The 26,203-nt window shown below is 44.0% G+C and overlaps 2 protein-coding genes across 4 annotated transcripts; both read right to left on the bottom strand.

Moving 5' to 3' along the window:
* Positions 1–287: 287 nt before the first annotated feature.
* Positions 288–8,094, bottom strand: csnk1e (casein kinase 1, epsilon). Of its 2 annotated transcripts, none has more exons than XM_026350601.1 (11): positions 7,817–8,094; positions 6,479–6,576; positions 6,251–6,361; positions 5,707–5,855; positions 3,951–4,179; positions 3,544–3,714; positions 3,293–3,441; positions 2,971–3,169; positions 2,721–2,866; positions 1,858–1,923; positions 288–1,640 (listed from the first exon to the last, which is right to left on the bottom strand). In XM_026350601.1, the coding sequence occupies exons 2-10, from the start codon at positions 6,552–6,554 to the stop codon at positions 1,891–1,893; spliced, it is 1,263 nt and encodes a 420-aa protein (XP_026206386.1). In that variant the 5' UTR covers positions 6,555–6,576; positions 7,817–8,094; the 3' UTR covers positions 288–1,640; positions 1,858–1,890. The 2 variants fall into 2 exon arrangements, with proteins under 2 accessions (XP_026206386.1, XP_026206387.1); XM_026350602.1 differs by having other exon boundaries at positions 288–1,637.
* A 1,189-nt stretch (positions 8,095–9,283) lies between these two features.
* tnrc6b (trinucleotide repeat containing adaptor 6B) lies at positions 9,284–26,111 on the bottom strand. 2 transcript variants are annotated; one of them, XM_026350797.1, is made up of 22 exons: positions 25,977–26,111; positions 24,070–24,159; positions 22,791–22,812; positions 22,218–22,655; positions 19,099–22,098; positions 18,669–18,833; positions 18,251–18,447; positions 17,624–17,698; positions 17,215–17,415; positions 16,893–17,012; positions 16,627–16,752; positions 15,850–16,020; positions 15,329–15,433; positions 15,037–15,238; positions 14,692–14,859; positions 14,394–14,537; positions 14,087–14,230; positions 13,831–13,923; positions 13,237–13,443; positions 12,901–12,968; positions 12,520–12,659; positions 9,284–11,717 (listed from the first exon to the last, which is right to left on the bottom strand). In XM_026350797.1, the coding sequence occupies exons 2-22, from the start codon at positions 24,124–24,126 to the stop codon at positions 11,150–11,152; spliced, it is 6,411 nt and encodes a 2,136-aa protein (XP_026206582.1). In that variant the 5' UTR covers positions 24,127–24,159; positions 25,977–26,111; the 3' UTR covers positions 9,284–11,149. The 2 variants fall into 2 exon arrangements, with proteins under 2 accessions (XP_026206582.1, XP_026206583.1); XM_026350798.1 differs by lacking the exon at positions 16,893–17,012.
* Between the last annotated feature and the right edge of the window lie 92 nt (positions 26,112–26,203).

Genomic DNA, 26,203 nt, shown 5'->3' with positions numbered 1-26,203 from the left:
AAGTTGATAGAGCTACGTGGAAAGGAAACGTTAGACAATGTTGGATACAATATTTAAATATAATACTAAAGTAAAAATTAACATTAGATGAGTATACCAAAATACAGTGACAAGAAAAAGTTAATGAATGCAATTTCAGATTTCATGACGTCATTTAACTTTTTCACTTACTTTTTCTTGCCACTGTAAATTTAACATATTCTCATTGAAATAAAACAATCAGATATTTGTAAGCTGTGTATATTTTTATTGATTCAGAAAATATACACAAATATCATAGTAATAAAGTTGAAGCATGGTAAAGAAATGTACAGGACATCAGTCAGCTCCTTCCTATCAATGACATCCATCTATCTGTCAGGCCTGGGTCAAAGCAATCCCCGAAATATTAACACAAAGCCTTCTGTCATTGCCTGCCAGGGGGACACCAAAACACACACTTGTGGCAGACTCTAAAGGTTACTGGTAAAAATTTCTGTTTTACTTTTTGTCCCAGGGCTGGCAGGAGGTAAACAGTACTCTTCTCTCCAGCTCTATCTTTAAACAATCTGTTACATTCTGGCAAAAGGTATCTACACATTTTACATGTATTACAAACCAAAAAAAGCAAAGGTAAAGAACCAAAATGAAATGTAAGAGCAGACTTGTTTACCACCAAGATCTTAGAACTTTCTCAAGTCTTTTCATACCTGGAGTTACAAGCTGGACTAAGGCTTTTTCAAATCAACAATCATCACAATTCTCCCATCACCCTGTCCTCAACTCAAGGCTGTGTCATTCATCTTCCTCTTTTCAATGTCAATGTGCATGTTGCAATCTCACCTAGGTAAGACAAACTTTCAAATGAAAGGTCATCACATCTGGGGCAGATGTGTCCCTCCTTTCTCCAGACTCTGTGAAGCAAAGCCGAAGCCAAAACGAACACTTAAGACGATAACACACAGACAGACACTGACAATTATTGACAAAAAGCAGCCTGGCTGCCATCTACGAATTCACTGAAGACTCTCTCACATTCATGCGTTCTCTCCGATCTTCTCCTTGGTCCATTTTCAAGCACTTTTTCTGTCTCATCGATTACAGACCTGGATATATTGTTGTTTTGTGTTTGTCTCCATAGTAATTTACATATTTATTTATTATCAAGAACACCATAAGCAGCAGATGTAGTACTCAAACATTGGCAGGTTGATAGTTGACTTTCAAAATTTAATTGCAGGTGTAAAACACACGATAACTAAATTTTTGTCCGTTTTGTGCACTTTGATGTATTTGTTTTATTTTATTTTATTTATTTTTTTGCAAGTTGATCCTCTGAGTCAATGGGCAGGTGAATATGAGTGAAGAAAGGGTGGGACCTGTGAGTTTTTTCATTCCCTTTCTCCCTGCGGCTGCAGCCCGAAAAGCAGTACTAACCCGTTTCACATAAGTTCATTTGTCTCACTGGTTTTCTTCCATATCAGTGTTCTTCTGAGCACTGAGCATGCTCACACAGCATACTGACAGACACACGGACGCCTTCAATCCCCCTTTTAAAGGCCTGCAACACCTTCACCACCTGCTCCACTTGTCCTCCTCCACTCATTCATGTCTTCATTCATCCATTTGAAAAGTAAGGGGTATTGGATACCCTGCAGCTGCTGGACCACAACAGACAAGACAAAGAAAAAACATGTTAGTAAGTTGGGGTTTGTTAAAGGATAAGACCTGTGATACACTATATTGTTGTTAACGAATTAGTCTATCTTTAAAAGAAAAGATCACAGATTTGCTGTCTTGAACAAAGATCAGAGCTGTTTTAACATGCCCTGTTTCTGTGTGTGTGTGTGTGTGTGTGTGTGTCAGGTTTGTCCATACCTGCCACTGACCTGCAGGTCAGCCAGGAGAAACTCACTTTGCCAGATGTTCAAATGGCACACTGACCTAGAGAATGTGAGGCAGAGCAAAGCCAGATTATACAAATGTAGTTTTATTTCGATCGTAGGTTAAATGTAATATAATTATATCGTGAAACTGTTGGAACAGCTGCTGTGAGACTATGGACACAAGAAGGCAAATTAGTTTATTCTGTGTTTATATCATATCAGACTTAAAGTGCACAGTCACAAAAACACTTCATATCAATATCCTGGTGGTAAAAATGAGAAGATTATTTTTTAATATTTCCTCAGTTCAAAATCCAATTCCAACTCCAATTTCACACTATGAATTATGAATTTCTATCAAGATGAGTGGCAAGCTTAACTGCACCACATAAAAGCATCACAGTGAATCCAGCAATCTCAGCAGTTCAAGGTAATGAAAATTCTTCTGATTAATTTTTCTCACAAAGAATGCATTAATTTCATCGAAGAGAGTGCTGCAGTTTATTTATGCTTCAGTAAGAGTCTGCAGGTATGTCGGATGATGAACTTGTACAGTAACTGCAGAGGGGCTTTGAGCTAAATGCTAGCATCATCATGCTAACATTATGCTTATTAAAATATACATGCTAACATGATAATGTTAATAAGTGTAATACATTTATTGAGCATGTTTGCTTGCTCACATTTTGATAAAAATGTTTCATCTGATGATGGTTTACATCCAAATATATTACCTTATAACCTGAGGAGCATGGTAACCCTAACCCAAATTTCACAGTAATTCAACCAACATTTGTTTGACACAATAAAAAATAACAACAACTTAATGAACCTGTGAAGTCAGAGTGTTCCCACCTGTGATGCAGTGATGCGTGATTGGTCGAGGCGTGCAGTGAGGTCAGAGGAGGAGACGTTAGCGGGGGCCCCGCGATGAAGCCTCATGGCCACCTTTCTCTCTCGCTCAGCTCGTTCTGCTCTTCCCGCCTGAGGAGAGCGGTTACCTGCAGATGCACACACGTAAAGACATGCATGTAAAACGAAAGTCGATTTAGTTGCATCTCACAGTTACTTCCAAACATCCAAAACAATACTCCAACATCCTGACCTGACTGCTGCACCCCACGTGTGGCCGGGATAGAGGGAGCAGCGTCTGCCTCGTTCCTGACTCTGTTGGCTGCCAAGGGGTTCGGGCCGGGCGGCAAAGCTCGACCACCAGCACCTCTTTGGCCTCCGCCCGCTCGCTCCTCCCCTTCTTTTACCTCCCTTCTCTCTCGCTCTCCATCCTCTGCTGTCCTGCTGGCCCCCTGAAACACAGAGGAACAGCATAGATTTACTGACATACTGTATGCAGGCCAGAAGGAAAAGGACGGAAACAGAAAAGATTTCATATTCAAGCTAAAATCAGTTAGAAGAAGCACGACACTCACAAACTTCAGCATGTTCCAGTCAAAGACGTAGTCATACGAGAAGCCCTGTCTGTGGAAGAGGTTCCTGAAGAGCTGCCTCAGATACGAGTAGTCTGGCTTGTCATCAAACCGCAGGGAGCGGCACAAGTTCAGGTAAGTAGAGAATTCAGCTGGGAAGCAAAAGAGAAGTAGATTTTACAAAGTGATGAATTATTTTTCTCTATTGTATCATGTTACTCTGCCAAAGCTCATCTCATCTAATCTTGACTCACAGGGGTATCCCTTGCAGAGCACCTCAATGGGGGTGGACATTTTCTTCTCGCTGATGCGTTCATACTTCTGCCTCTTGGTGGCAGCTTTGAGACCCTGCCAGGGCAGAGAGCCCAGGTTAAAGTACATGAGTACATATCCCAGAGACTCCAGGTCGTCTCGTCTCGACTGCTCTGTGCAGGAAAAGACAGAAAGGAGAGAGAGAAGAAGGGTTTGAGGGAGAGAGGATGAAACAGGAGAGAGAGAGAAAGGGGTAAAAGTTAAAAAAGGAAGGAAGGAAGAGGAGGAAAAGAGGTTTTAGTTCGGAGGATCCAATCTTTATTATTGAACTTGCAAACATCCTACATCCTGCTGTGATGCCAACACAGTCATCTAGGACAATCCCTGCGTGTGTGTGATTGTGTCTTACCGATGCCCAGATGGGTGTTGATGGAGGCATAGCGGGCGGTTCCTGTAAGGTTCTTATTCTCCCGGTAGGGGATATGCTGGTGCGTTCGGGCGTCGCGATATTTCTTTGCCAGGCCAAAGTCGATGATGTAGACCAGGTTTCCCTTCTTGCCGAGCCCCATCAGGAAGTTATCGGGCTTTACGTCTCTGTGGATGAAGTTCTTAGAGTGTATGTATTCAATCCGACTGATCTGGGTCAGAGAGATGGGGAGCAAAATTAAAATGGGTTTAAAGGTGAGGGATAAATTGCTGGTTTTCCATGCTGTAGCCCATTAACAGAATATGCAATCCATAAAAGGGTCAATTTGGGTTGTTAGGGTTAGACCTTCTGTGTCTGGCGCCAACATCTCACAGCTCAAGTTCATAACACTGACTTGTATTTACACATTAATGCCACTGTAGAATAAACTCAAAGCCAAGAAACTGTGGACATGAACAGATTTACACAATGTGAAAAGCCACGCCATACATATTTTGGTATTTCTTGCATTTAAATAATTGCTCTTATGCACACAACTGCAGTGTAATATATTAAATGTTAGAGTGTCCTTGAATGCACCAGCAAGCAGGAGTTACAAAAACAGTCAATGCAAATGAATTTCCACAGCACAGTTATAAAAAACGTAAGACATTAAGTAAAAACAGAGATGGACTGCCTAACTTGCACAGGTTTCACATCTCTCCAGGTGTCTGCTTATCATAAGAAGTGGCTGCTTTCAAGTTAAAGAATGAAACTAAAATCATGTGTGGTACGTTTTAGCAAAGGGTGGTATTTAGACAGTAGCATAGATCATGCAGCTGATCCTGTAAGTCATGTATTCAGTGAGGGTTTTGAATAAAAAAGGAACTGACCTGACTTTACTGGTTTAACAGGTAATGTTATGATGCTGGGAGTCTTTGTATTCCAATAGATTCAGAGTGAGTTGGTTGTAAAGTGAGTTTTATCGTCTAATTCCCTAATGAAATAATAGTTCGGCCATCAGTGTTGATCAATAACCTTGTCATTCTGTTTGCAAATACATAGAGGTAAGGTAAGGTAGAGGAGAGGAGAGGAGAGGAGAGAAGAGGAGAGGAGAGGAGAGGAGAGGAGAGGAGAGGAGAGGAGAGGAGAGGAGAGGAGAGGAGAGGAGAGGGAAAGAGGTCAGTGTGGCCAAGACAAATTGGGACAAAAAGAACAAATGTGCCAGTTGTAGACTAAAGAATGACATATGAGGGATTAAAAAGGCTCAGAAAAACACCACAGGCCTATCTCTGCAATGAGAATTAAGCAGTCTTGTGGAGTATTTGTGTCATAGATAGGAACTGAGTATTATAGAGGAGCTGACTAGTCAGAGATAGTGAGGGGATCAGCTTTGTCCTGAGCCAGACAAGAGGTTTAGATGAGAATTATTCTCTAATTTCAAATGATCCATTTAGCCACATCTTTCTTCTGAAATCTGTATCATTTCAGTGCCTTTAAGGCAAGGAAAGGTGAGAGGTTAAACAAATGCAGTCTTCTTGACTGACAGGAATAGCATATTGAATGTGTATCTTTTACATCTATTGTTTCTCAGCCTAGGGGTCCTAAGGAGCCTATTTATGAAGACCAGTGAACAATAATGATTTTTCCCAGGACCATAAAGTGGTTCAACGATGTCTTAAAGTAATTAGTTACTACTAGGAAGTGTGTGCTAAAACTATTATGTTTGATAGTGAGTGACCGCCGCAGGCAGTCTCACCATCTGGTCAGCCAGCAACAGGACTGTTTTCAGACTGAACTTGCGGGAGCAGAAGTTGAACAGGTCCTCCAGACTGGGTCCCAGTAGCTCCATCACCATAACATTGTAGTCGCCTTCGGCGCCGCACCACTTAATTGACGGGATTCCCACTGGTGGGAGAGTCAGCAAGCAGAATAGTGTATAATAACACACAGTGGAGAAAGTATCGTATATACATATTCAACAATGCATTATTTGATGTCTACTCTACGTTTAGTTTTTTAACAACAATGTATCCAGCACTGTTTGCAGCACTTAAATGTCTCTCAACAGCTGTACCTTCACTTCCAATCAAAAATGACCCCTGTGAACCTCAAACATCCTTAAATGCGTTTCAAGGTCTCTAAATGCCTCCTGAACAACTGCAATCATTGTTAATATCTCTCAACAACTGTAACAGCCGCTTGGCAGCACTGAACACCCCTTAGTGCACCTACTCTCCACAGCCTCTCTGTGTCCCAGTATAAGTTTCCAAAGGCCTGAAAATGGCTTCTGTATGTCTCACCTCCGCCCTGCATCATTTTGTAGAACTTGCTCTCAATGTGGAGCTGTGGATGTTTGGTCTTCACACATTCCAGTTTGATGGCTACTTCCTCTCCTGTAGCAATGTTAGAACCTGATGGAGGAAGCAGGAGAGATGCAGTTACACATACCAGCAACTTCTGACACAGCCAGGCTAGGCTCTCTTGACCTGCAAAATGTAGGTGTGAGAGCAATTACTCCAAATTCTTACCAAGGTAGATGTCTCCAAAAGATCCACTCCCTATCTTCCTCCCCAGGCGGTACTTATTTCCGACCCTCAACTCCATGGTTCCTGAGCTGTTCAACTCACTGAAGTGGTAAACACACACATGCAGATACAAACACTCACCACACTGTCATCAATTACTAGTGATCAATAGAGTAAAAGGACACGGTGGCGCAAAGCTGTACACTATAAACTCAAACATATGAGCCCCGTGGCTGCTGTATCATGAAAGAAAATGAAAGTGGAAGGTGGAAAAATCGACCAGAGAGATGAGAAAGACTGAAAAGTGCAAATTGCTGAGCCAAAACAGTGACGTTATGCAGCCTGCGTTGAATCACTGGAGCTAGGAAGGAAAATGCTGCTAACGTCCAGACATAGTGACTTTATGTGACAGAGCCCGATGCAGAAATAAAAGCATCCTCAATAAACACAATCTAATGGAACAACGGCTGTTTTGTTAAGTCATTATACTTTTGGAGGATGCAAATAAATCCTGGTATCTCAGAGGACAACAATGTAGGCCAATGAAGTGTTTATAAAGTGCATGAAGAGTGAAAAGCAGTGCTTGTAGTTGTATAACATGATTTATTCTGAGCTGCAGGGGGTGGGGGGGGGGGGCCTGGATCAGCATCTCACACACTCTTCCCAAAGCACTTCAAAAGACTCTGGTCCTGTGTAAAAGTGATTTGCATAAACTCCCAATTTCTGAGCGGAGTCCCCTGACAAAATTCAAATGAGTCATGTTTTCCTCACCCAAACCCCCCCTATCTGTGTGAACAGCCATGAAACAGACACTTAAAAGTGGAAAATGACTGAGGGCTTTTGTTTTTTTGAAGCTTTACAAGCCAGTTTGACATTGCGCTACCTGCCTACAGCCCCTCCATTTAAACTATACAGGGGAACAGAAAGCAGAGCACGCTCCAGCTGCACATGATCAAACCCTTCACCTCGGGTTTCTCCAGTCATTTTCCTCTCCCAGCCTCTTACCCAGCCGTGTTACAAAACTGAGAGCCACTACTGCTGCAAAAACGGGCGAGACGTGAGATTTCCAGAGGACACTTCATGCAGTTGCCCCAGATACCAAGAAAAGAGGCAGTAGGGAAGATGGTGAACGCAAAGAAACCACACAGTGCACTGATCATCAAATTCCCATAACCGCACCCTCCATGTAGGACCCCCCCCCCCCCCGGCCCAACATGACTCCATCTGGACTCTATTCATATAACCCAAACCCCATCACAGACAGCACCGCACACACACACACACACACACACACACAAGCCTCCAGACACCTCGACCAGCCACAATACACACCCACCCCACCTCCTCCTCACTGGGTCGTGTCCGGCTCCGTGGTCGACACCGCTCGGCTCTCGTCTCACTCAGGACCCTGGACAGCGACGCACCGACGCGGCTCCGGACGGCTCATAACCTCGCAGACCCGCTCCCCGAAAATCCAATGAATAAACAGCCCAGCTGATCCGATCCGAGCGCTCCCGGGTCGACCTGCGAGTCTGGAAGATTCTCACTGTCACGATATATATATGTATATATATATATATTTTCCTTTGGAGGAAAAACGCCGACACCAGACACCAGGTCCTCCTCTCGTCTCTGTCTCCCCCTCACACACCCCCACCCAGCCCTCTCTCAGTTTACACCATTGACAATATCAATGATGTCATGCACAGGCTCGCAGAGATGCCCGGATTGTCTTAAAGCCGCCGCGCTGCACGGACGGACGGACCGAGGCACCAGCGGAGCTCCTCGCTTCAAGCTGCTGTATTTAAAAATGAATAACTAAAGTTTAATGTAGGACAAATGCTTAGGTATTATATGGAGGAGGGACTGTATCTATGTCAACAACCTACTTAAATATTAAAACATATAGTCTTTTTCAGGATGGGCCCTGCAACAAAAACACCTGGGAAAAGTTGTGTTTTTGCAGCTGATGCCTGAAGAATACAAATGATTAGTTTGAGTCACGGAAATGTAAAAGGCTGAATGGAAATATGTAAACAAAGTGTGGCCATACAGCAACCATATGGTCATTTATCACCAGAGGGCGACTTTATCACACCCTAATGACAACAAGTGCAACCTTCATTAGTTAAACTGACACCCAGGAAGCATACATACATAATAATAATAATTATTATTATTATTATAGCGTTAGCGTCGGTTTGGAAATTACTAAGACGAGATGTTGCTGAAGTTTTGCTAGCTTAACAGCTAGCTAGCCTAAATGTGCAATGAAAATATTCACTAGAAAAAACTGACTTTCATTGTATTTTCACGGGTTTTATCCAGAAATTTTTGGAAATACAAACTATTTTCTTCTGAAAGTACACAAGTTTACATGAAAGCACGTCCTCTTGATGCTTTATGCGAAGAGATGAATCAGAAACGCACCGCGCATGCGCTAAAATAAACTTCCATAAGGTTCTTAGTAACCTCCTCTTATAATCAGATTATAGTCTATACATGAGTTAAAACAGAGGGCTGCGGTGGGAAATCAAGCACTACTGCAAAACAACCACAGCATATAGCCTAACAAAGCTTGAACGTCTCCTAGGAAGTTTGGGGGTTTATTTAATTTAAGTAAAAGCTCCACTCACTGGATTTAGTACAACACTGCATTACCAGACTTTCTCATGAACCCCACAGCTCAGTGGTACATGAACAGCTTGGGAATTCATGGGATGGGTGGCATTTAACCTGAAAGAGCAAAGGAAAATGTGCTACGAATACCTGGAGAACACAGTTGACACAGATCAAACAACAAACCAGCAGACTTCAATTCAACCTTTATTATCTTGTTCTTTTCTGCTTTAAATTAATTTCCTCTCCATTTTGTAACATCTGAAATAAATGGAAACATCCTGAACAGGAGTGATAATAAAGACCGACTTAATTTAAATTGATACATAACAAAAGAAAAATAAAGCAGTAAATAATAACAAGTAATGTCTTTAACGTGTCTGTAAAACACTGTTCCAGCTCAGCTTGGTATGGTAGGATTTGGCATCTTAACAGAAATGCCTTCAATTGGTTGCTTCGTCTTAAAAACAAAATAGTCATACTCTTATTGCATTTGACAGAAAATAATACAAACAGGAACAAAATGCTGTTAAAAACAAAACTTAAGAGACAGATGCAATAGTGCCAATGTTTTTGAACTTTTAGCCGTCACAATATCCAGTCAAGCACGCAAACATGTATACATCCATACACAGAATCCTTTCTCTGCAAATGCAAGCTGTCAGATTAACATCTTTTCACTTCCCTGACTGGAGCAGATAAGTGTTCAAAAGCACACACACACACACCCTCACACACACGCACCTCATGAATCTCTCATGGACAAGAAAAAAAAAAAACAAAAAAACATTCAACATTGTAGCAATAACACACACTTCCAAGATCATTATCGTCTTCATCACATCCTCCATTCTGTCATACTGTCAACACTCCTTTCATGCACACACAGGCAGGCAGGAGGGCACCTTGTACAGCGAGTAAATAAGTGATCATAGTCATCAATAACATTATGACAATATATAATAACCAACTTGATTTCTTGAGTAAGAAAAAATACAATAGCGAGGTCAGTGTTTGAAGGGCAAAAAGAAGGACATCTCTGGATTTTTCCACAAGGTTTCACACATTTTTCTTTTAAAACAGAAAAAAAAAAATTTATGATAACAACCGACGTACATCAACAAGGAGATACAATTTGCTTGTCAAATATAAGAGCAGTGTGTAACTGATGAGAAGGTGTGATGCTGCTGACATGGCGGGCGGCTGGCCGCTGGGTGTTAGCCAAGGCCACTGCTGTTGTAACATTTAGTTGTCCTGTAAGGTCTGTGTAGTTTCTGTGTTGTAGCTCTGTTTCAAAAAAACTGAGGGATTTGTGGAGGATGTATCAACAACAAACCCAGAGACATATAATGCAAGTTTGGCTAATGTTGTTATGATATTTTTACCCTGGGTCCCATGTTGATGGCATATTTCCACCAAGGTAGAGGTGTCGGTACCTACTATAAACACACCTTTTCCACATCTCAAAGGTTGCTGATCGTCCATTTGACTCAGTAGTGTGGTGCTGTCCCAAATTTTATACAAACTCTAGATCCTTCCCCACTCTTGAGCTTCCAAACATGAGAACTCAGAAGCACAACGGCAAGTTCTACACGGGCTCAGTCTGCAAGTCTGATTTTTGAGATTCAACCATTAAATAGTAATACAAAAGAAACAAAGTGGCACACTAAAAACAGCAATAGCTAAACTTGTTGACATGTACGACTCTGGCTGAGCCTGTCTACAGTGCATGCCTGAGTGATCGGGTCTCTGAATGCAGATGGTGGGATTTGGAGTACAAAGACAAAGAGCTATCCAGTTGAGTCCTAAAGAGTTTAATGGATTTCACCTTTTTCCCCCGGTTCAAGTTTTACTGTTGTCTTCATTTAAAGTTAAGCAGTTTAATGTGTATGTGTGACAATGTGTATGTAGCCTGTTTGAAGTATGTTGAGTGTCTGTGTTGGGTCACCAGTGTAGCTTTAATTCAGGTCATCCCTGCGTGTAAATAAATACAGAGTGACAAGTATTACAACTAGGGTGTGTGTATGCATGTGATTGTGTGTGTCAGTTGGACCCTCAGATAGAGTCGGCCCCCCCACCCAGCAGGTCCCCTGGCAGCAGTGAGGCAGGACTGCCCATCTGGTGACGATCCTCCAGTGCTGGGGTACCCCAGAGGCTACTGCTGGGGTACCCCGCCACGCTCATCCCACCCATTCCCCCCATGCCCCCCCACAGACCCTGCCTTCCAGCCTCCACACTTCCAGCCCCGCCCACTCCAGTCCCATTGCTGCTCCACTGGGCAAAGACTCCCAGCCCTGGCCCCTGGGTGGCAGATTGGTCTGATGAGCTGCCTGTGCTGTCCAGACTCTGCCATCCAGAGCTGGCAACTCCACTTCCTGTTCCTCCAGCTGTGGAACCTCCTTCAACTCCACCTCCCCCACCGCTGCCTCCCGCTCCACCTCTTTCGCAGCTCCCTCCGTTACCGTTAGTCCCCACTACAGAGGTTGCTGTAGGTCCGGAGCCTGCAGAGCCAGGTGTGGTTCCTCCGCTCCCTGCTCCTCCAGCCTGGGAATGTGCAATGTAGCGAGCAACATCCTCCTCGCTCACAAACTCCGCCAAGATGGTGGTGTTACCCAGAACACACCTGGTATAAACAAAAAGTCTGTGAGCAACTTGTAATTGAGGTAGGTTTTGAAAAGATCAATTTTTTTCCTTTCTGTCTGAATGAACCAAAAATAAAACTTATAGATCACAATAAATTCAGTCTTGTTTTTATTTATTTATTTATTTTAAATTAAACATTTAGTCAAGAAGCTCTCACTGTTCTGCCTGTGGGACAAATAAAAAACTATGGCAGCATACTACTACTAGCATATAAGCATAAAACTGAAGGCAGTCAGAGACAGCTAGAATAGCTCTGTCCAAAGTAAAAAGACACTCAGTGTAACCAGTTTGAAGCTAAATAATTTATGTCTTCTTTGTTTGATCTGAACACACAGGTGTAAGCGACTTTTATGATTTTACAGATGATTACATGACTGTCTGCTTTTTCCAGTAACTTCCTGGAGTCTCTCCTGGTTGCCTGGCAACTGGTCCAGGCCTGGAAATAGTCTATTATTATTATTATCACTATTAAATAACAAGGTTTTGCTTTTACACTTTTTTAAACAGATTAAACAAACAAGATATGTTTTAATTAGTGAGCGTGAAAGATGATGGGGGACAGATTTTATCCTGTGTGGACAAAGCTAGTTCTTCGCTTCCATTTCTGCTGGTTCCAGCTTCAAAGTTACCGCACAGACTTGAGGGCGATATTATAAGGATGTTATCAAAATAGAGAGGCAATAAAAAGTATGTGAAAATCAACTATTCTGATCTTTCATGTCTATATTGAGAACAACCATAAAAACCTCACAATGCTAGTGGAAAAGCAGATTGGGTCTTACATGTGGAGTGCGCTCTGTGCCTTGGCTGCCTCCTGTTTGGAGCTGTAGCGAATCAGAGCGGTGCCCTGGGTCAGGCCAAGGTGAAAGGTCAGCAGCGGGCCATGCTGCATGCAGATGGTCCTCAGAGTTGAGCCATCAATCTGCAACAAAAACACAATGGGCAAGAGTGATTAAATGGAAGACTGATGGGCTGAGGTATAAAACTCAGGGCACCGTTTTGGGTTTTTGTGCTGCTTTATGATGATCAGTGAGATTAAATAAACCCGTCTGGTTACTTAGAGCTCTAGATCATAACAAAAAACATAAACATCAAAACAAACACACTGCAAACATTGAACTTAGCTTTTTCCCCTAAAGCAGTTTCAAAATGTCCTTTATTACCTGTGGTGTAAGGTTGCTGAGCACCAACCAGCAGCTTTCCCGAGAGCCGCCATCACTCCATGTCAAGCCTGCAGAGACAACGAGCACAGAGTCAGTCTTTTACACTTTCCCTGAAAAACACAATTCCACGCTGTTCTTCCCTTGGCCTCTCAAATATAATAAATAATGAATACCTTGCCTGATGATTTGAAAAGTCTTGGCTGCTCTTCAAATCAAATATGAATGAACAAAAAGAGTGCCGTACTGTCAGAGACAGCTGTTTTATCTCCTGTGTACATTTAAATGGGCTTTAAAACTTTTAACCAAGCAATTATGAAAAATGCATTTTAGCATTACCAGTTGTGCCTGAGCCACTGCCCCAGCCCCGGCCGGCTAATCGAGGGGCTCCTCCTGACCAAGGGGAAGGTGATGGCTGCTTTTGACTGGCTAGTCCTGGAGGTGGGCGGGACAGCTGGGACTGGCTGCTGCCACGGCTGCCTTTCCACAATGACTTGTGTCCGATGGGCTCTGGGGGCCAGCTGGTCTTGTAGTCAGTGTACTTTGCTGTAGGGAGATAGAAAAGTGAAGTGAAGAGAGTGTCTGGTCTAAGCATCTTTTCTGGTAAATATCAATATGTAACAGTTACAATGACAAGACTAAAGTTTGTGATTAACATATACACTAAAGTACATGTTGATAGTCAAGATAGCTCACAGCTTTAACAACTTAGTAACTAAATTATTATGTTATTATTACTAAATTAGTCATCATGTGTTGTCATATCAGGATAACAAGCAAGGAATAATGTTTTACCCTTGTTTGACACATTTTCAAATGATATACTGCGAGATTGCTGAAACACTAACAATTTCAATTGTTATGTGGCAGGGACAGGCTTAAACATAAATTCAAGACAAAGCGACACCCAAGAGTGTGTTTGAGTGTGTTTACCTGAGTTGTGTGCGTTGTTGAGGGGGCTGTCTGAGGCACTGTAGGGCCAGGCACCAGGTGAAGGCAGCAAGGTGTTCAGGGGAGGGGTGGAATCTGACACAGGTAACAACCAAAACAACATATGGTTATATCATTCACGGAATGACTAACTGCTACCCAAATAATCAGATTCCTATACATTTATTTATGAAACACAAAAAAAGGCAAAAAACAAAAAACAAAATAAACAGCGGCAGTGGAGCTGCTTAATGCTTACCACTATTGTCTTGTAACAACTGGTGCTCGGTATCATTGAGGCTGGGGGATACGGCGTTTCCCATCATGCTCCCTGGGGTCATGTAAGGGTCAGATTCAGGGTCGACGCGGTCAATTCCTTTCCAGGGTACGCCAGGCTGAAACTCTAAAGGAGGAACACACATAAGGTCTGTGAAAAAACTGTTCTTAAAGACGTGAAATGTTTAGTAGGTAAAAAAGTGGGTACTAGCTACCTACACTTAATTATAATTATTCATTTTCTTGAATCCTGTGGCTTTAAGCATAACTAAACTATAACTGTAACTAACCAGGAGGCCAGCTGGTCGTGGTGGGAGCCTTGGTAACCATCTTGCCAGGTGTGCGATGCCAGTTGTCACCCAGCCCGTCTCCCACCATCATTTCATACTGAGAGTAGGGTGAGCCTCCTGGCATCTTTATGGGTGTGACAGGACCTGAAAGGTTATCGAATCATAATGCATCAGTGAACACCAGGTGAGCCCATACACACTTTAATATGTGCTTATTAACACACATGCAACAACCTTTCATTCCATGTGTCCTCAAAAACAAGGTCCTCATAAAGAAAAAGACTCAAAGACAGCTCACCATTTTTGTGAAACGCATTCTCAGGTGAGGATGTGTCTGGTGAAGACTGGCCCTCCATCATCCATTTGAAGCGGGACTGCTGACCACCCAGATCCTTCATGGCCCCAGGCCCCCCCACCACAGAGCCACCCAGATCCAGGCCAGGGAGATTTATTCCAGAGGCAAACCCTGTTTAGGGAGAGACAGAACCGGACAAACGTGAAGGTGATGATGTTTTAACATTTATCTGCTTAACAAAACGAAATCACACAGCAACTTACAAAAGATGCTTTTCAATTAATTCAGTGCAAAATTTCACTGTGCATGTAGACAACTGATATACTTTCATATTTTTTAAATGCTCACCAGAGTATGGTCCAAGAGTTTTCTGGTGCAGATCAGCCACAGATCCTGCCAAGCCTGGGTGTGGTAGGGGGTCAGCCCCAGGCAGTTTGGGGCCCCCTGCGACACCTCCACCATGGTGAGAGGGAGAGAGTTTGGAGCTGGCACTTAAACCCCCAACCTGCTGCTGCCTCTGCTGCTGGAGCACTGCCATGATCCTGGCCAACTGAGAAGACAAAGAAACCAGAGTCAGAAGCTGGGAGGAAAAAGTAAAAACACAGCCAGTGATATGTTAAGTATGTGCGTGTATGTGTACCTGAGGGTCAGCCTGCTGCCGCACATTCGGCGCAAACTTCCTCTGGTTTTGCAGTAGCTGCTGTTGCTGCTGTTGTGGCTGCTGCTGGAGAAGCAGCTGACAAGCCTAAGCAAACAGACAGAACAGAAGAGTAAAGGAACAATAATGTACTCTGCACAACCATTTTTAAGCTCTACACTGAAAAACTCTACTGAAGTCAATGAGTCAAAGTTGTAACAAGTTATAATAAGTATAGTATAATTATGCTCATCGTCTCACAGGAGTTTACACAGTTTCAACTTTCAAAAGCCCTTTTTCTCACCTAACTGTATGGTTTGATTTCACAGACTTTGTGTGTGGTCAGTGTAATTAAGGGTGAATGGAAAACATTAATCTAAAGCCCAAATGTAATTATCATTAATCCTGTTGTGAAACTTTCAAACTGCTAAGGATGGTAAAATAATCCTTTCTTACACTCCAGCAGACCTGTGTTAGAACTTAGAAAGTTGTTGCTTTCAGAGTTGCACTGTGCTACTTCTCACCAGCTGAAATTGGATGTGAGGTGGGTAGATACTGCTGAGCATGGCAATTTGCTGGGGGGACAGCTGTGGAGGTAACACACCACTTGTGAATCCTGCCACTCCGCCCATGTTGCCAACACCCCCCACACTCCCACTGGGAGGGGGCATCTGCTTCAGCACAGAGCCTGGCACCTGGAGACAGACAATGGCAGGCAGGCACACCTGTTATTACAGAAACGCTTTGGTGCTGTAACCGCTAGCAACCAAATTACCCTACTGTTCCTCCAAGATCAACTATAATTGTCTTCCATATTCTCGTTAGCTGATGTTAAAAAGTGACTAGAGCTCATTGAGTGAATGAAACAGTCAGTTCCTGGAAAATACATGTGTTTCACTTTACATACATTAGCAACAAAGAGAAATATACTCTTCATGGACTGAGGAGTGATTATTCACTCTGGAGGCTACATTAGGAAAGGGTGCTTAGAGTATTTTAAAAGAGAATAACAGAAGTCATAAGTATTATATAATAAGAAAAACTACATACATAACTTGCGTTTACAAGCAAGAAAGTAGAAACAGGCAATGCAAGAAATTCCACTAATTCCCCAGCTGAAGTAATTCTTCTTATTTACTGGTTTCTTAGCAGCAGACAAACAGTAAAGATGACTCTCCCCCACAACCACAGTTCAACACCAACAGTCCACCCACATACTTCCTGTCACAATGTGGAGTGTGAAACTCATTATCAGCTGGAAAGAATACTGATCAGCAAAGTAAAAGCGTAAGTGTTGGTACCTGTGGTGACAGGAACTGATGAGGCACTTGCGCCCGCATCCCTGGGGACTGGTTTATGGGTGGGACACTTGGTTGGTGTCTTGACTGAGCCATACCTCCACTGCTGCCAAAGATACTGTGAGCTCCCTATGATTGAAGATGGAAAATAAACCTCAGTAAACCCACAACTGTAAAAAAAATATCTATACAAGAAATGTAACTGTGATTGTATTAAAGAAGCTAATATACAGATGGCAGGACAGGAACAAGAGGAGAGGTTATCTTACTTGTCTAAAGGGAATAGTGTGGTTGAAGAGAGAATGGGGCTTGTAGACAGTGGGTGGTGAGTACAAAGAGCAAGGACCCTCCTCCCCAAGGCACCCATCCTGATTGGTCAAAGGCAAGGTCTGTCAGTGACAGCCAAGGGAAGACCAATTTGAGAGGCGATGAAGGATGGTAGAGGAGGGTTGACGCAAGGAGAAATGGGGAAGACGAAGAAAGGATAGAATCACAAGAGGAAATAAAGAATAGTGATAACGACAAAATGTTATTTAGACACAAAAAAGACCTATTAGACAATGGCTTGCTAAGGCAGCACGGAGTTGTTACCTTGTCATAATAGGACCCAGCTTCAACAGGTGCTGCCTCTTTGGAACCAGGTGGACGATAAGCCACCCCACCTCCTCTTCCTCCCTTTCTCAAGTCTCCATTGAAGTCGTTCATTCCCATTCCTCTTTTTTCTGCCTCCATCTTCTTGTCTTGCAGAGGACCTGGAGCCAAGTCGATGTTTGGGCCACTGGAATCATCATTCTGTTCAGTAAGAAAGGACATTGTGAGCATGACCATCATCACTGACAGCACTGTCATCATTAACATTGATGAAATTTCAACTTGAGTATGTGGTATGGGGCTACAAAACAAGACACTGGAAAAGATAAAAAAGTATTTTCTGCTTTGTTCTGTCACAAGAAAACTCCTTGAGTTGATGAGTATGATGCTTGGACATTTTCTGTCTTACCAGCAGTCCCATGTTGGAGAACTGTCTGTTAATGGGGCTCATCCATGAGTCTCCCCCACCTGCCTTCAGTGGACCCTGAGAGAGAAATAATGTGAACCAATGATTATTTGATTGCTCTTTTCACATGTGAACTCCAGACTCTGGAGAATCAGCGGTGGACATTGTCCTGAGTTACTGTTTCAGATGTGTAGCACACAACAGGAGATCGTCAAAATGAGATCTATTCTCACGTGGGGAAATACTGTGTTGACAAGTGTTCAGTTGCTCCACACAGTTAACTGCTGTATTTATTAGGGCTATGGGTTATTTTAGCAATGGAGCATTCTATTGATTATTCCAGCTATTCAAGTAACTGAATAAGAAATAATTTTGCTTTATTAAGGAGCAGCAGTAAATATACAAAAAAAAAAAGAAAAGAAAACGCAAGTCTCTTTGATGAATAACCAATAGGTTTTTCTTTTAGAAAATCCTTTTAGTGCATTTAAGGGCCATTTAACATTTTTATAAAGAAAACTACCACTACTGTAGTATTACCAATGACTAGAGGAATATTTTTTAGAAAACAACTGTCTTTAAAATTTATTTTCCTACAAAGATATTTCCTTTATCTCCCCACCACTATCTCACCTTGTTGGTGGGCTTCTTCCCAGCGTGACTCTGCCCCCAGCCTCCGTTGCTTCCCTGTCCCCAGGACGAGCTGCTTCCCTGGGAGCCTGTGCTGTTCCACATGCCACCTCCCTCTTCCTCATCCTCCCAGCTTGAGTGACGCGAGGCTGCAACAGAGCCCTCTTTGTCCCCCCAGCCATCTTGCATAGACTTTGACCCTGTAGGGGAAAGAGTTACAGTTAACGTCTTTATTAGATATGAAATGTTCCTTCTTACTAAGTGAACTATCAAGCATTAAAATGTCCTAAATGCTATGCATTGTTTTCCTGCAGCTTAAGGATCCAAAACCCCAAAATCAAAAAGTATATATATTCCCCAGATAGCAGTTAATTTTTAAATTTTTGCCACATATGCTCTATTTTTAAATAGATTTTCTAACCAGATTTGACAGGGTTGGGAGAAGGGTTTCCCCAGCCTGTTGTCTTCCCTACAGCATCATCAGGGTCTCCCCATCCAGTAGGTGTGTCACTAGGCTTTCCCCAAGCTGCTGTACCATTGTCTACTGTAGGGCTAGTTGGAGAAGTGCCACCCCAACCAGACGGACCTGCAGAAACAAATGGGCAACACAGGTTAAAATGCACAATCCTAACTGGGACCCTTTCACTATTTTACTCAGTCTAAGTGCAATGTCTGAATTCAACAGACCCATATAGCAACCAGCTGCAGCAGTAGACTTATTCTGATATTCACAAAGACTGTTGAGCAGATCTGTGCAGGATTTTAGCTTTTCCATTTAAAACATTTTACTCAATGATAGATTAGAAGTAAGCAAAATAAATTGTTTAAAAAGAGATTTAGAAATGACCTACCTAGAGATGAAGCTTTCACAGACCCAGTGTTGAAGTCTCTGTTACCTCCAAGCCCTGCAGCTTGCCTGTTAGGCTGCTGCTGCACTGGAGGTCCCTGCTGCTGAACTGAAGGTCCCTGCTGCTGCACTGGAGGTCCTTGCTGCTGCACTGGAGGTCCCTGCTGCAGCTGCTGCTGGGCCTGACCCTGGCTATGCGGCTGCTGTCCAGCAGGGGTACTGTTCTTATCCCACAGGTTGACCGGCTTGTAGTTGTAATGGGTTGGGTCTCCCCATGCTGATGTTCCATCGTCTATTTCGTTCTTCCTGCTTATAGATTGCGGTGAAGGTTCCTCCCAGCCGCTTGGTTCTGATCCACCTACAGGGCCACCAGGGACGGGCCCTGGGTTCCAGCCTGAGCTTTGGTTCTGATTCTGGGCTTGAGAGACCGGTTTCCTCCCCCCGCCTTCTTGCATAGCCCCTTGGTCCAATGCTTGCTGTAGCTGTGGATGCTGATTGCGGGGCTGTGATTGTTGCTGTTGCAGTTGTGCCTGTGGGCCTGTGATGGAGCCCGATTGGCTGTTTGGCATCTGGTGCATTTTGTTTCCCCCACTCCAACTTTGATGAGATTTGGGCCCAACACCACCCATCCCCCCTGCTCCACTCGCTCCTCCCCCTGTGCCTCCTGCTCCCCAGGTTCTCCGGGGAGCACCATCATCCCAGCTTCCCCAACCACCCACACCTGAATCCCCACCTGAGTTTCCTGTTTTATTCTTCCTGTCATCCTCCCATCCCCCTCCCCCACTATTTGATTTGGATTCTTGTTCTCCCCAGTCTCTACCTGTACCAATTTTCTGTCCTGATCCCCACCCACCACCTCCTCCTCCTCCATTCCCACCCATGTCTTTCCAACCCCCAGTCCCTTTCTCCTCCTGACTTCTTCCCCAGCCTCCACTTGTTGGATCACCCTGTTGCCCAAGATCACTCCACCCTCCTGCATTTCCTCCTCTACTACTGTCTCTCCACTCATTTCTCCCCCAACCCTTGGCCTCTTGGCTGTCCCCAGCCCCCATCCCACCTCCACCCCAGCCTGTAGCTTTCCCCTGCTGGTTATGTCCAGATATCACCCCGGACCCCATAACCGGTCCTGTTGTTGTCACTGACCCAGATTGTGTGACGCCAAGATTCCTCATGTTGGGGCCTGAATGTGGTGGGGCTCTCCCAGACAGAGAGGCCCCACTACTGCTACTGTTGCTGCTGCTCTCCCAGCCCTCTCCGGAGGACCCAGCAGATGAAACCAGGGAAGGACCAACCACTGGACCCACTGATTCAGTGATTCTGGATCCACCAGAATACTGAGAAGAACCACTAAGAGAAGGTGGGTGTTTTGGCGTTGCTGATGTCGATCCACATTTACTCTGTCCCCCATGTTCTTCAATATCCCACGACGTGTTTTGTCGGATCTGTGTTTGACCCCAGCCTGTGTTGGACAGGACCCGTGGGTCCAGATCAGACCGGTTGAGCAGGCTCTGTAAGGCAGCGTCAGTATTTGGTGCCTGGCGGCGGGAACGACTGTGACTGCCTTTAGACACACTGTCACTTCTGGAATTTCCACCGCTGGATGAAGAGCCTCCCCGTGCTTCCTGTCCTCCTACTCCCCCACCCCATTCCCCTGTCTCACCCTCTCCTTTCTGATTGTCCCAAGCTCTGGTCATAGTGGTGGCTGTTGAGGAAGAGGAGGAGGTAGCAGGGGGGTTGCCAGCTGTGCTGCCCCCACTACTGCTGCTGTTACTGCTGCAGGCTCCACCCATTCCTTCTCCTCCTGGATTTCCTCCACCAATAGCAATGGAGCTACCACCCCAATCACCACCAGATACCGCTCTGTCTCCTGCTAGTCCTGATGATCCCCACCCTCCCTGAGATACCCCGGAGGTTTGACTATTATTCCTACCACTTCCAGCACCACCCCAATCATTAACCCCACTAGTGGATCTCGGATACCCCCAGACCGAGGTCCCATTATCCCCCTCAGCAGCTCCAAATCCCCCTGTGCCACCTCCTCCATCCTTCCATCCATCAGTTCTTGAGGCACCCGTTTTGGAGTTAGCTGCAGGGTAAGAAGACGGGCCGCTCCATGGGGAGGAAAGGCTGTGGTCTTCCACACTCATACCGCATCCTCCCTCACCATGGTCCAGCCCTACTCCAACCCCTTCCCCCCCAGCAATTTTTGGTCCCGCTGATTCACTGTCCCACTTCCCCCCTCCGGTCTCTCTGTCTCTGCATTGCATTTGGTGAAGTTGGTGCTGATGAGGGCTTGATTGATTCACAGATAAAGGTGGGTGACCCCCCAGCACCCCGACTTGTCCATTTCCAACCCCCAGGGAAGCAGAGCTGTTGGCAGACGAAGCCGGTCCAGGGCCCTGGTGACGGAAGGAAGACAGACCTCCTTCCCCTGTAGCAGCAGGCCCATCCTGCTGCACCAGGGCAGGCCAGGCCGAAGGGTTGGCATTTGGATTGAAGTTGGCACCTGGAATCCCGCTGCTGCCGTCGATGGGGCCACTGGCATCAAGGCTCCCTGGCACAGCGGAGGCTTTGGAAAGCGAGGAGGGCTGTTGTGGCAGCGGCCCAGCTGGGACTACTGCATTCCCTCCTCCAAGATGACCCTGGGAGGCAGACGTTGCCCACGCCACACCATTGGACGACTGCATACATTCATTGGGCAAAGAGAACGAGGAAGTGGGTGAGGATTGGTTGCCAGAGGCACTGATGCTGTTCACAGACATTCCATTGTTGCTGCTGCCCCCTCCAGTTCCGGCAAAAGAAGCTCCTCCTCCCCCATCACTGCCAGCAATGCTAGGCCACTCCTCCAGGTCATTGCCATCAACAATCACCTTCTCCCTGCCCTGAGAGGAGGCCTGGCTGCCTGAGCTTGCCCCCCACATGGAATTTGCATAATTAGAAGTAGTAGAAGAAGCAGCAACTGACGACGAGGTGAGGGCCAATGAGGAGGCAGCTGCACCAAAATCTGTAGAAGAAATAACCCAGAAAACAGAGTTAGGATCAAAATGAAACAATGTTGAAGAAACATAGATTAAAATTGTCTTTACAGAGAATACCTCTGTTCTCAATCTGATAAACACTTACCTGAGACAGCAGCCACATTTGCATTGGGGCCGTCCCCTCCTCCTCCCCCTCCCAGCAGCATGGAGGACAGTGGTGGCTGACCCCTCTTCAGTAGCACTTTGTGGTCCTGCTGGCAGCGGAATCGCGGCGGCACTTCTCTCGGCATGTAGCGCGGTTGCTGTTGAGGCGCCTGGGATCCGCCCCCGCTACTTGTACTGCCGTTTCCAGCAACACTGGGGCTGCCAGAGGTGGAGGAAGAACTTGTAGTGGAGGTGGGCTGTCCGTTGGCCACTGCCAGGCGCTTGGCATTGTTGCCGCCCTGTGAAGGGGTGGCAGCACTACCACAGCCGGAGGTGGCTGGAGATGGGGAGGCAGAGGGGGTGGGTCCAGGGCTGGGGGAGGCAGAGCTGCTCTGAGTGGCAGGAGAGTGGGCTGATGCCGGCTTGGTCAAGTCTGGCACTGCAAGAAGCACAAGGCAGTATAAAAAAAAACAATAACCACAATCAATTATCACAATTAATTTGGTGAATCAACAAACACTGTGTCAAGTATCAGAAGAAATGCATCGGACAATGCAAGTGAAAATAACATTACCTTTGTTTTTTTGTTCTGTAACCTGAAATGAACAGAGAAACACATTAATTTATACTATATTCTTTAAACGTGAAGTTAACACGAAAAACACATTTACTGAAACGTTAGTGTGCAGTAAAACAACAGAGCAGAGAAGAGATGAAAATGAAAGTGTAAAACAATAGACAATGTTGGTGAATCTGCGATTGCGGTTTGTAAGGAAAAAAAAAACTGCTGAGTCTAGGTGTGCCAGGATAATACCATCCCCCATTCAAGACTCTGTAGTTGTTGAGGCCTGCCATGTCTTCTGTATTATCATCATGACACTGACAGACATAACATCTGGACATGTGTCATTCCATCAGCAAGTTAACACAGTCTTAAATTTAGGATTATTTGTACTTAAATTTGTTGAAAAAAAAGTGATTATACCACTATAGCACAAGCTATTAGAAACTAAAAACTTTCTGATTTTAACAAAAAAAAAAAAAAAAAAAAAAAAAAAAAAAAAAAAGTTTTAGCCCCTGAAAGACTCCAGCTTCCATCAAAACAAACTACAAGTGCAAAGAAAAGATAAACTAAATAAATATTCTATTGCTGGGTATTTCAGAGCAGGTTGGCCTATGTTAAGAGACAAGGTTAAAACAAGGTCTGTGCATCTTGACCCTGATTTCTTACAGGGCACTGGTATTCTGTGTGAAATTTGAAAAGATGTATTTAAAGAAAATAGGAAGCTGTAGTGACCACAAGCCACTGCAACACAGAGATAAGAACTTCAAAATTATAATAACACCCCCTTGTAAGAAAACAAACCCTATAATAACATTCCTATAATGTTGTAAAATTGTAATATGGTGTAACCTTAACTCACCCACACAACTATCCAATACTGAATAAGGATATTTGCACAGCTAATAGGAAACGTAATGCCCAACAATATACTCTAAACTTAATTTATTAAGTATTGCTCGAAGTTTACAACTGTTGAACATGGTGCTGGTACAGTTGTTCAACTGTGTCCACAACAGTTTAGGGAGTTTCCAAGTGACTGTACGAAGAAGATGTACAAGCCAGATGGCAAAAATTAAAACAAAATATAATTCTTATATTTTGCTATTAAAGACAATCACTTTTGGTCTGTCACACTGTATGCAAATTGGGTGGCTATGCTGCCTGTATTTAAGTTATCAAATAACCGCTCAACCACACATATATAAACAGAGAAGAATTAATTTAATAATATTGCTGGCCAAGAGTATCACAGAGGGATCTAATCAACTGACCAGATGAACATGCTCACCTTCTGAGAGGCGTCCCTTTTCCTTTTGTCGTCTTTTTTCCTTTTCTTGTCTTCCATGAACTACTGCTCCGGTCTTGATACTCCGTTCTTCTAGAGAAAAAAGGATATTGCAAAGCATGGTCACATATTCATGATTGAAAAAAAAAAAAAAACATTAACTCCCTGGCTGTGTCTTTGCACAGTGCCTTTTAAGTGTTAAGTAAATGACTGCAAGAAAAAAAAAAGAAAACACAAACAGTTAATGATAGCTGCAGAGAAAAACCAGGGGAAAAAGCACCACAGTTGCTATGTGGCCACGTGAGCCTGCATCCATGTGTGTAAGCGACAAGGGACCACATGCTTGATTGGATGAATCAGTCATCAGATGCTAGAGCTAAGAATACTGCTGGACGTGTGGGCAACAAACACAGTAATTATCCCTATCAGAAGCATGCAGAATACGTTAGCTGATCACACTGGTAGGTTCGACCAGTTTAGATGGTTTGCAAGAGGCTTCATTAAGTCAGCCAGCACATCTTTTCATTAGACAGACAGAGTCAGCATGTGGCTATGGAAACTTTAACAATTCACCAACAATTTAATTGTTTGTAGAAGGGAGTGTGAGCAAATCTTCAGGGTTAGGCTCTTTAACAACTGTGAGAAATTTTGTATAATTCAGGAACACCTAATGTGGTTGTCATTGGGATCCTCAATGCAGAAAAACCCCGACTTGGCTTGACTGCTAACTTGACAAATCCAACTAACACAATATTTTTCAATCAATCAAGTGGCTCCCTCAATACTTAGACTGCAATCCGACTTTAGTGTTGGGTTATGGCTAGACATATTTATGGGCACTGATTTATTAACTATTACTGACTGAATTAGTTTAACCTGGCTTTCACAGGCTACCATAAAGCACTTAACTTAAGACAGTAGTATATTACAATATGGCAATAGCCAAGTCCCACCTATCTAGGCTCATATAACCAGGTCAAAACACAGGTAAACTCAGACGAAAACAGACTGTTAAATGATGAACCTGATGAGCTGCTAGGGCCTGTCTTTAGCTGGTTTCGTTTTTGCCTAGCGTTAGTGCCGTAACATTTCCAGGAGGCTGATTCCTAGATCCACGGAAAACGAGGCTAACGTTATCATCCCACCTGAAGCATTTTAGACCCCAGGCCTGACCGATCAGAAAGTCTGATTATAAGATACATTCGTTATTATGAGCTTCTCGATCAGCATACAAGCGTGTCCACCTACCCCTCAAATCACTGAAGTAAGCGACGCCAGCTAACGCTAATGTTACCTGTTGTCCTGTCAACATTGTCAGCATGTAGGAAGCTAATGTTACAGCATTAGAAAATCGGAGTATTGTCCTAAAATCTGAAAACCTCCCTAAAATCAACCTGATTTTAACAATTGTTTCAAGTGAACAGTTAATGAGCGGAAATAGCAAAGCTCGTCATCACTATCCTAACAAGTTTGTCCAACCGACAATTTTATAGTTGCTGCTGGTGAAACAATTCTTCAATGGCTAGCTAACGTAAACTAACAATAAGGAGTGGTTTGAGTCAATACCTGCAAAATGCACAGACACAGAGCGGCGATCATTGACAAAAAGCAGTAACAAAATCAACCAGCTGTCTGTTCTGTGTACACAACGGTCCTTTACAGCAAATACACCGAGCTTCGAGCCACACACCCGGCTCTGCTAACCCACAAACACTGCTACATCAGTGCTAATGCTACTGAACGTTAGCTAGGTTAACAGCTAGCTAAGTTAGTTGCTACCTACAGCAGCTACAAGTAGCCAGACTAATGGCGTCTGTTAGCTAGGAAACCCAGTGTTTGCATCATGCACGCACACAAACGATGCCAAACCGCTTAGAAATATAATATACATATCCATCTACTTTACTCACCTCAGGAATCACATATGAAGAAAAGCCAGCCTGCTAGCTAGCTTAGCTAAAGTGCTTCAGTGCAGTTTTTTTTTTTAGCTTTTTGAGGCATTCGTCGAGGCTACAAGAACAGCGACGCCTGAGCGGATAATCAAGTAAGTGGCAGATGATGGAAAATGTACGCGCAGTAAGCTACTGATGTGTAAAGTAAGTACTATTGTTGTAATAGTGTAAACCCTAATGTGCAG

Source organism: Anabas testudineus, chromosome 19, assembly GCF_900324465.2.
Source record: "Anabas testudineus chromosome 19, fAnaTes1.2, whole genome shotgun sequence".
Classification (NCBI taxonomy): domain Eukaryota; kingdom Metazoa; phylum Chordata; class Actinopteri; order Anabantiformes; family Anabantidae; genus Anabas; species Anabas testudineus.
The sequence above is the reverse complement of the archived record's forward strand: the minus strand, read 5'-3'. Positions and strand labels throughout refer to the sequence as shown.

Bases quoted from the DNA above. Each gene is read 5' to 3' on its own strand.
- csnk1e (XM_026350601.1), bottom strand. From the start codon at position 6,554: ATGGAGTTGAGGGTCGGAAATAAGTACCGCCTGGGGAGGAAGATAGGG. The intron at 5,856-6,250 runs GTGAGACATACA...CTCTCCCACCAG, and splicing joins CAAAATGATGCAGGGCGGAG to TGGGAATCCCGTCAATTAAG. The intron at 1,924-2,720 runs GTGGGAACACTC...CACATTCTCTAG, and splicing joins CACGCATCACTGCATCACAG to GTCAGTGTGCCATTTGAACA.
- tnrc6b (XM_026350797.1), bottom strand. From the start codon at position 24,126: ATGGAAGACAAGAAAAGGAAAAAAGACGACAAAAGGAAAAGGGACGCC. The intron at 17,699-18,250 runs GTGAGATAGTGG...TTTCTCTCTCAG, and splicing joins GGAAGAAGCCCACCAACAAG to GGTCCACTGAAGGCAGGTGG. The intron at 17,416-17,623 runs GTAAGACAGAAA...CTTACTGAACAG, and splicing joins TCTCCAACATGGGACTGCTG to AATGATGATTCCAGTGGCCC.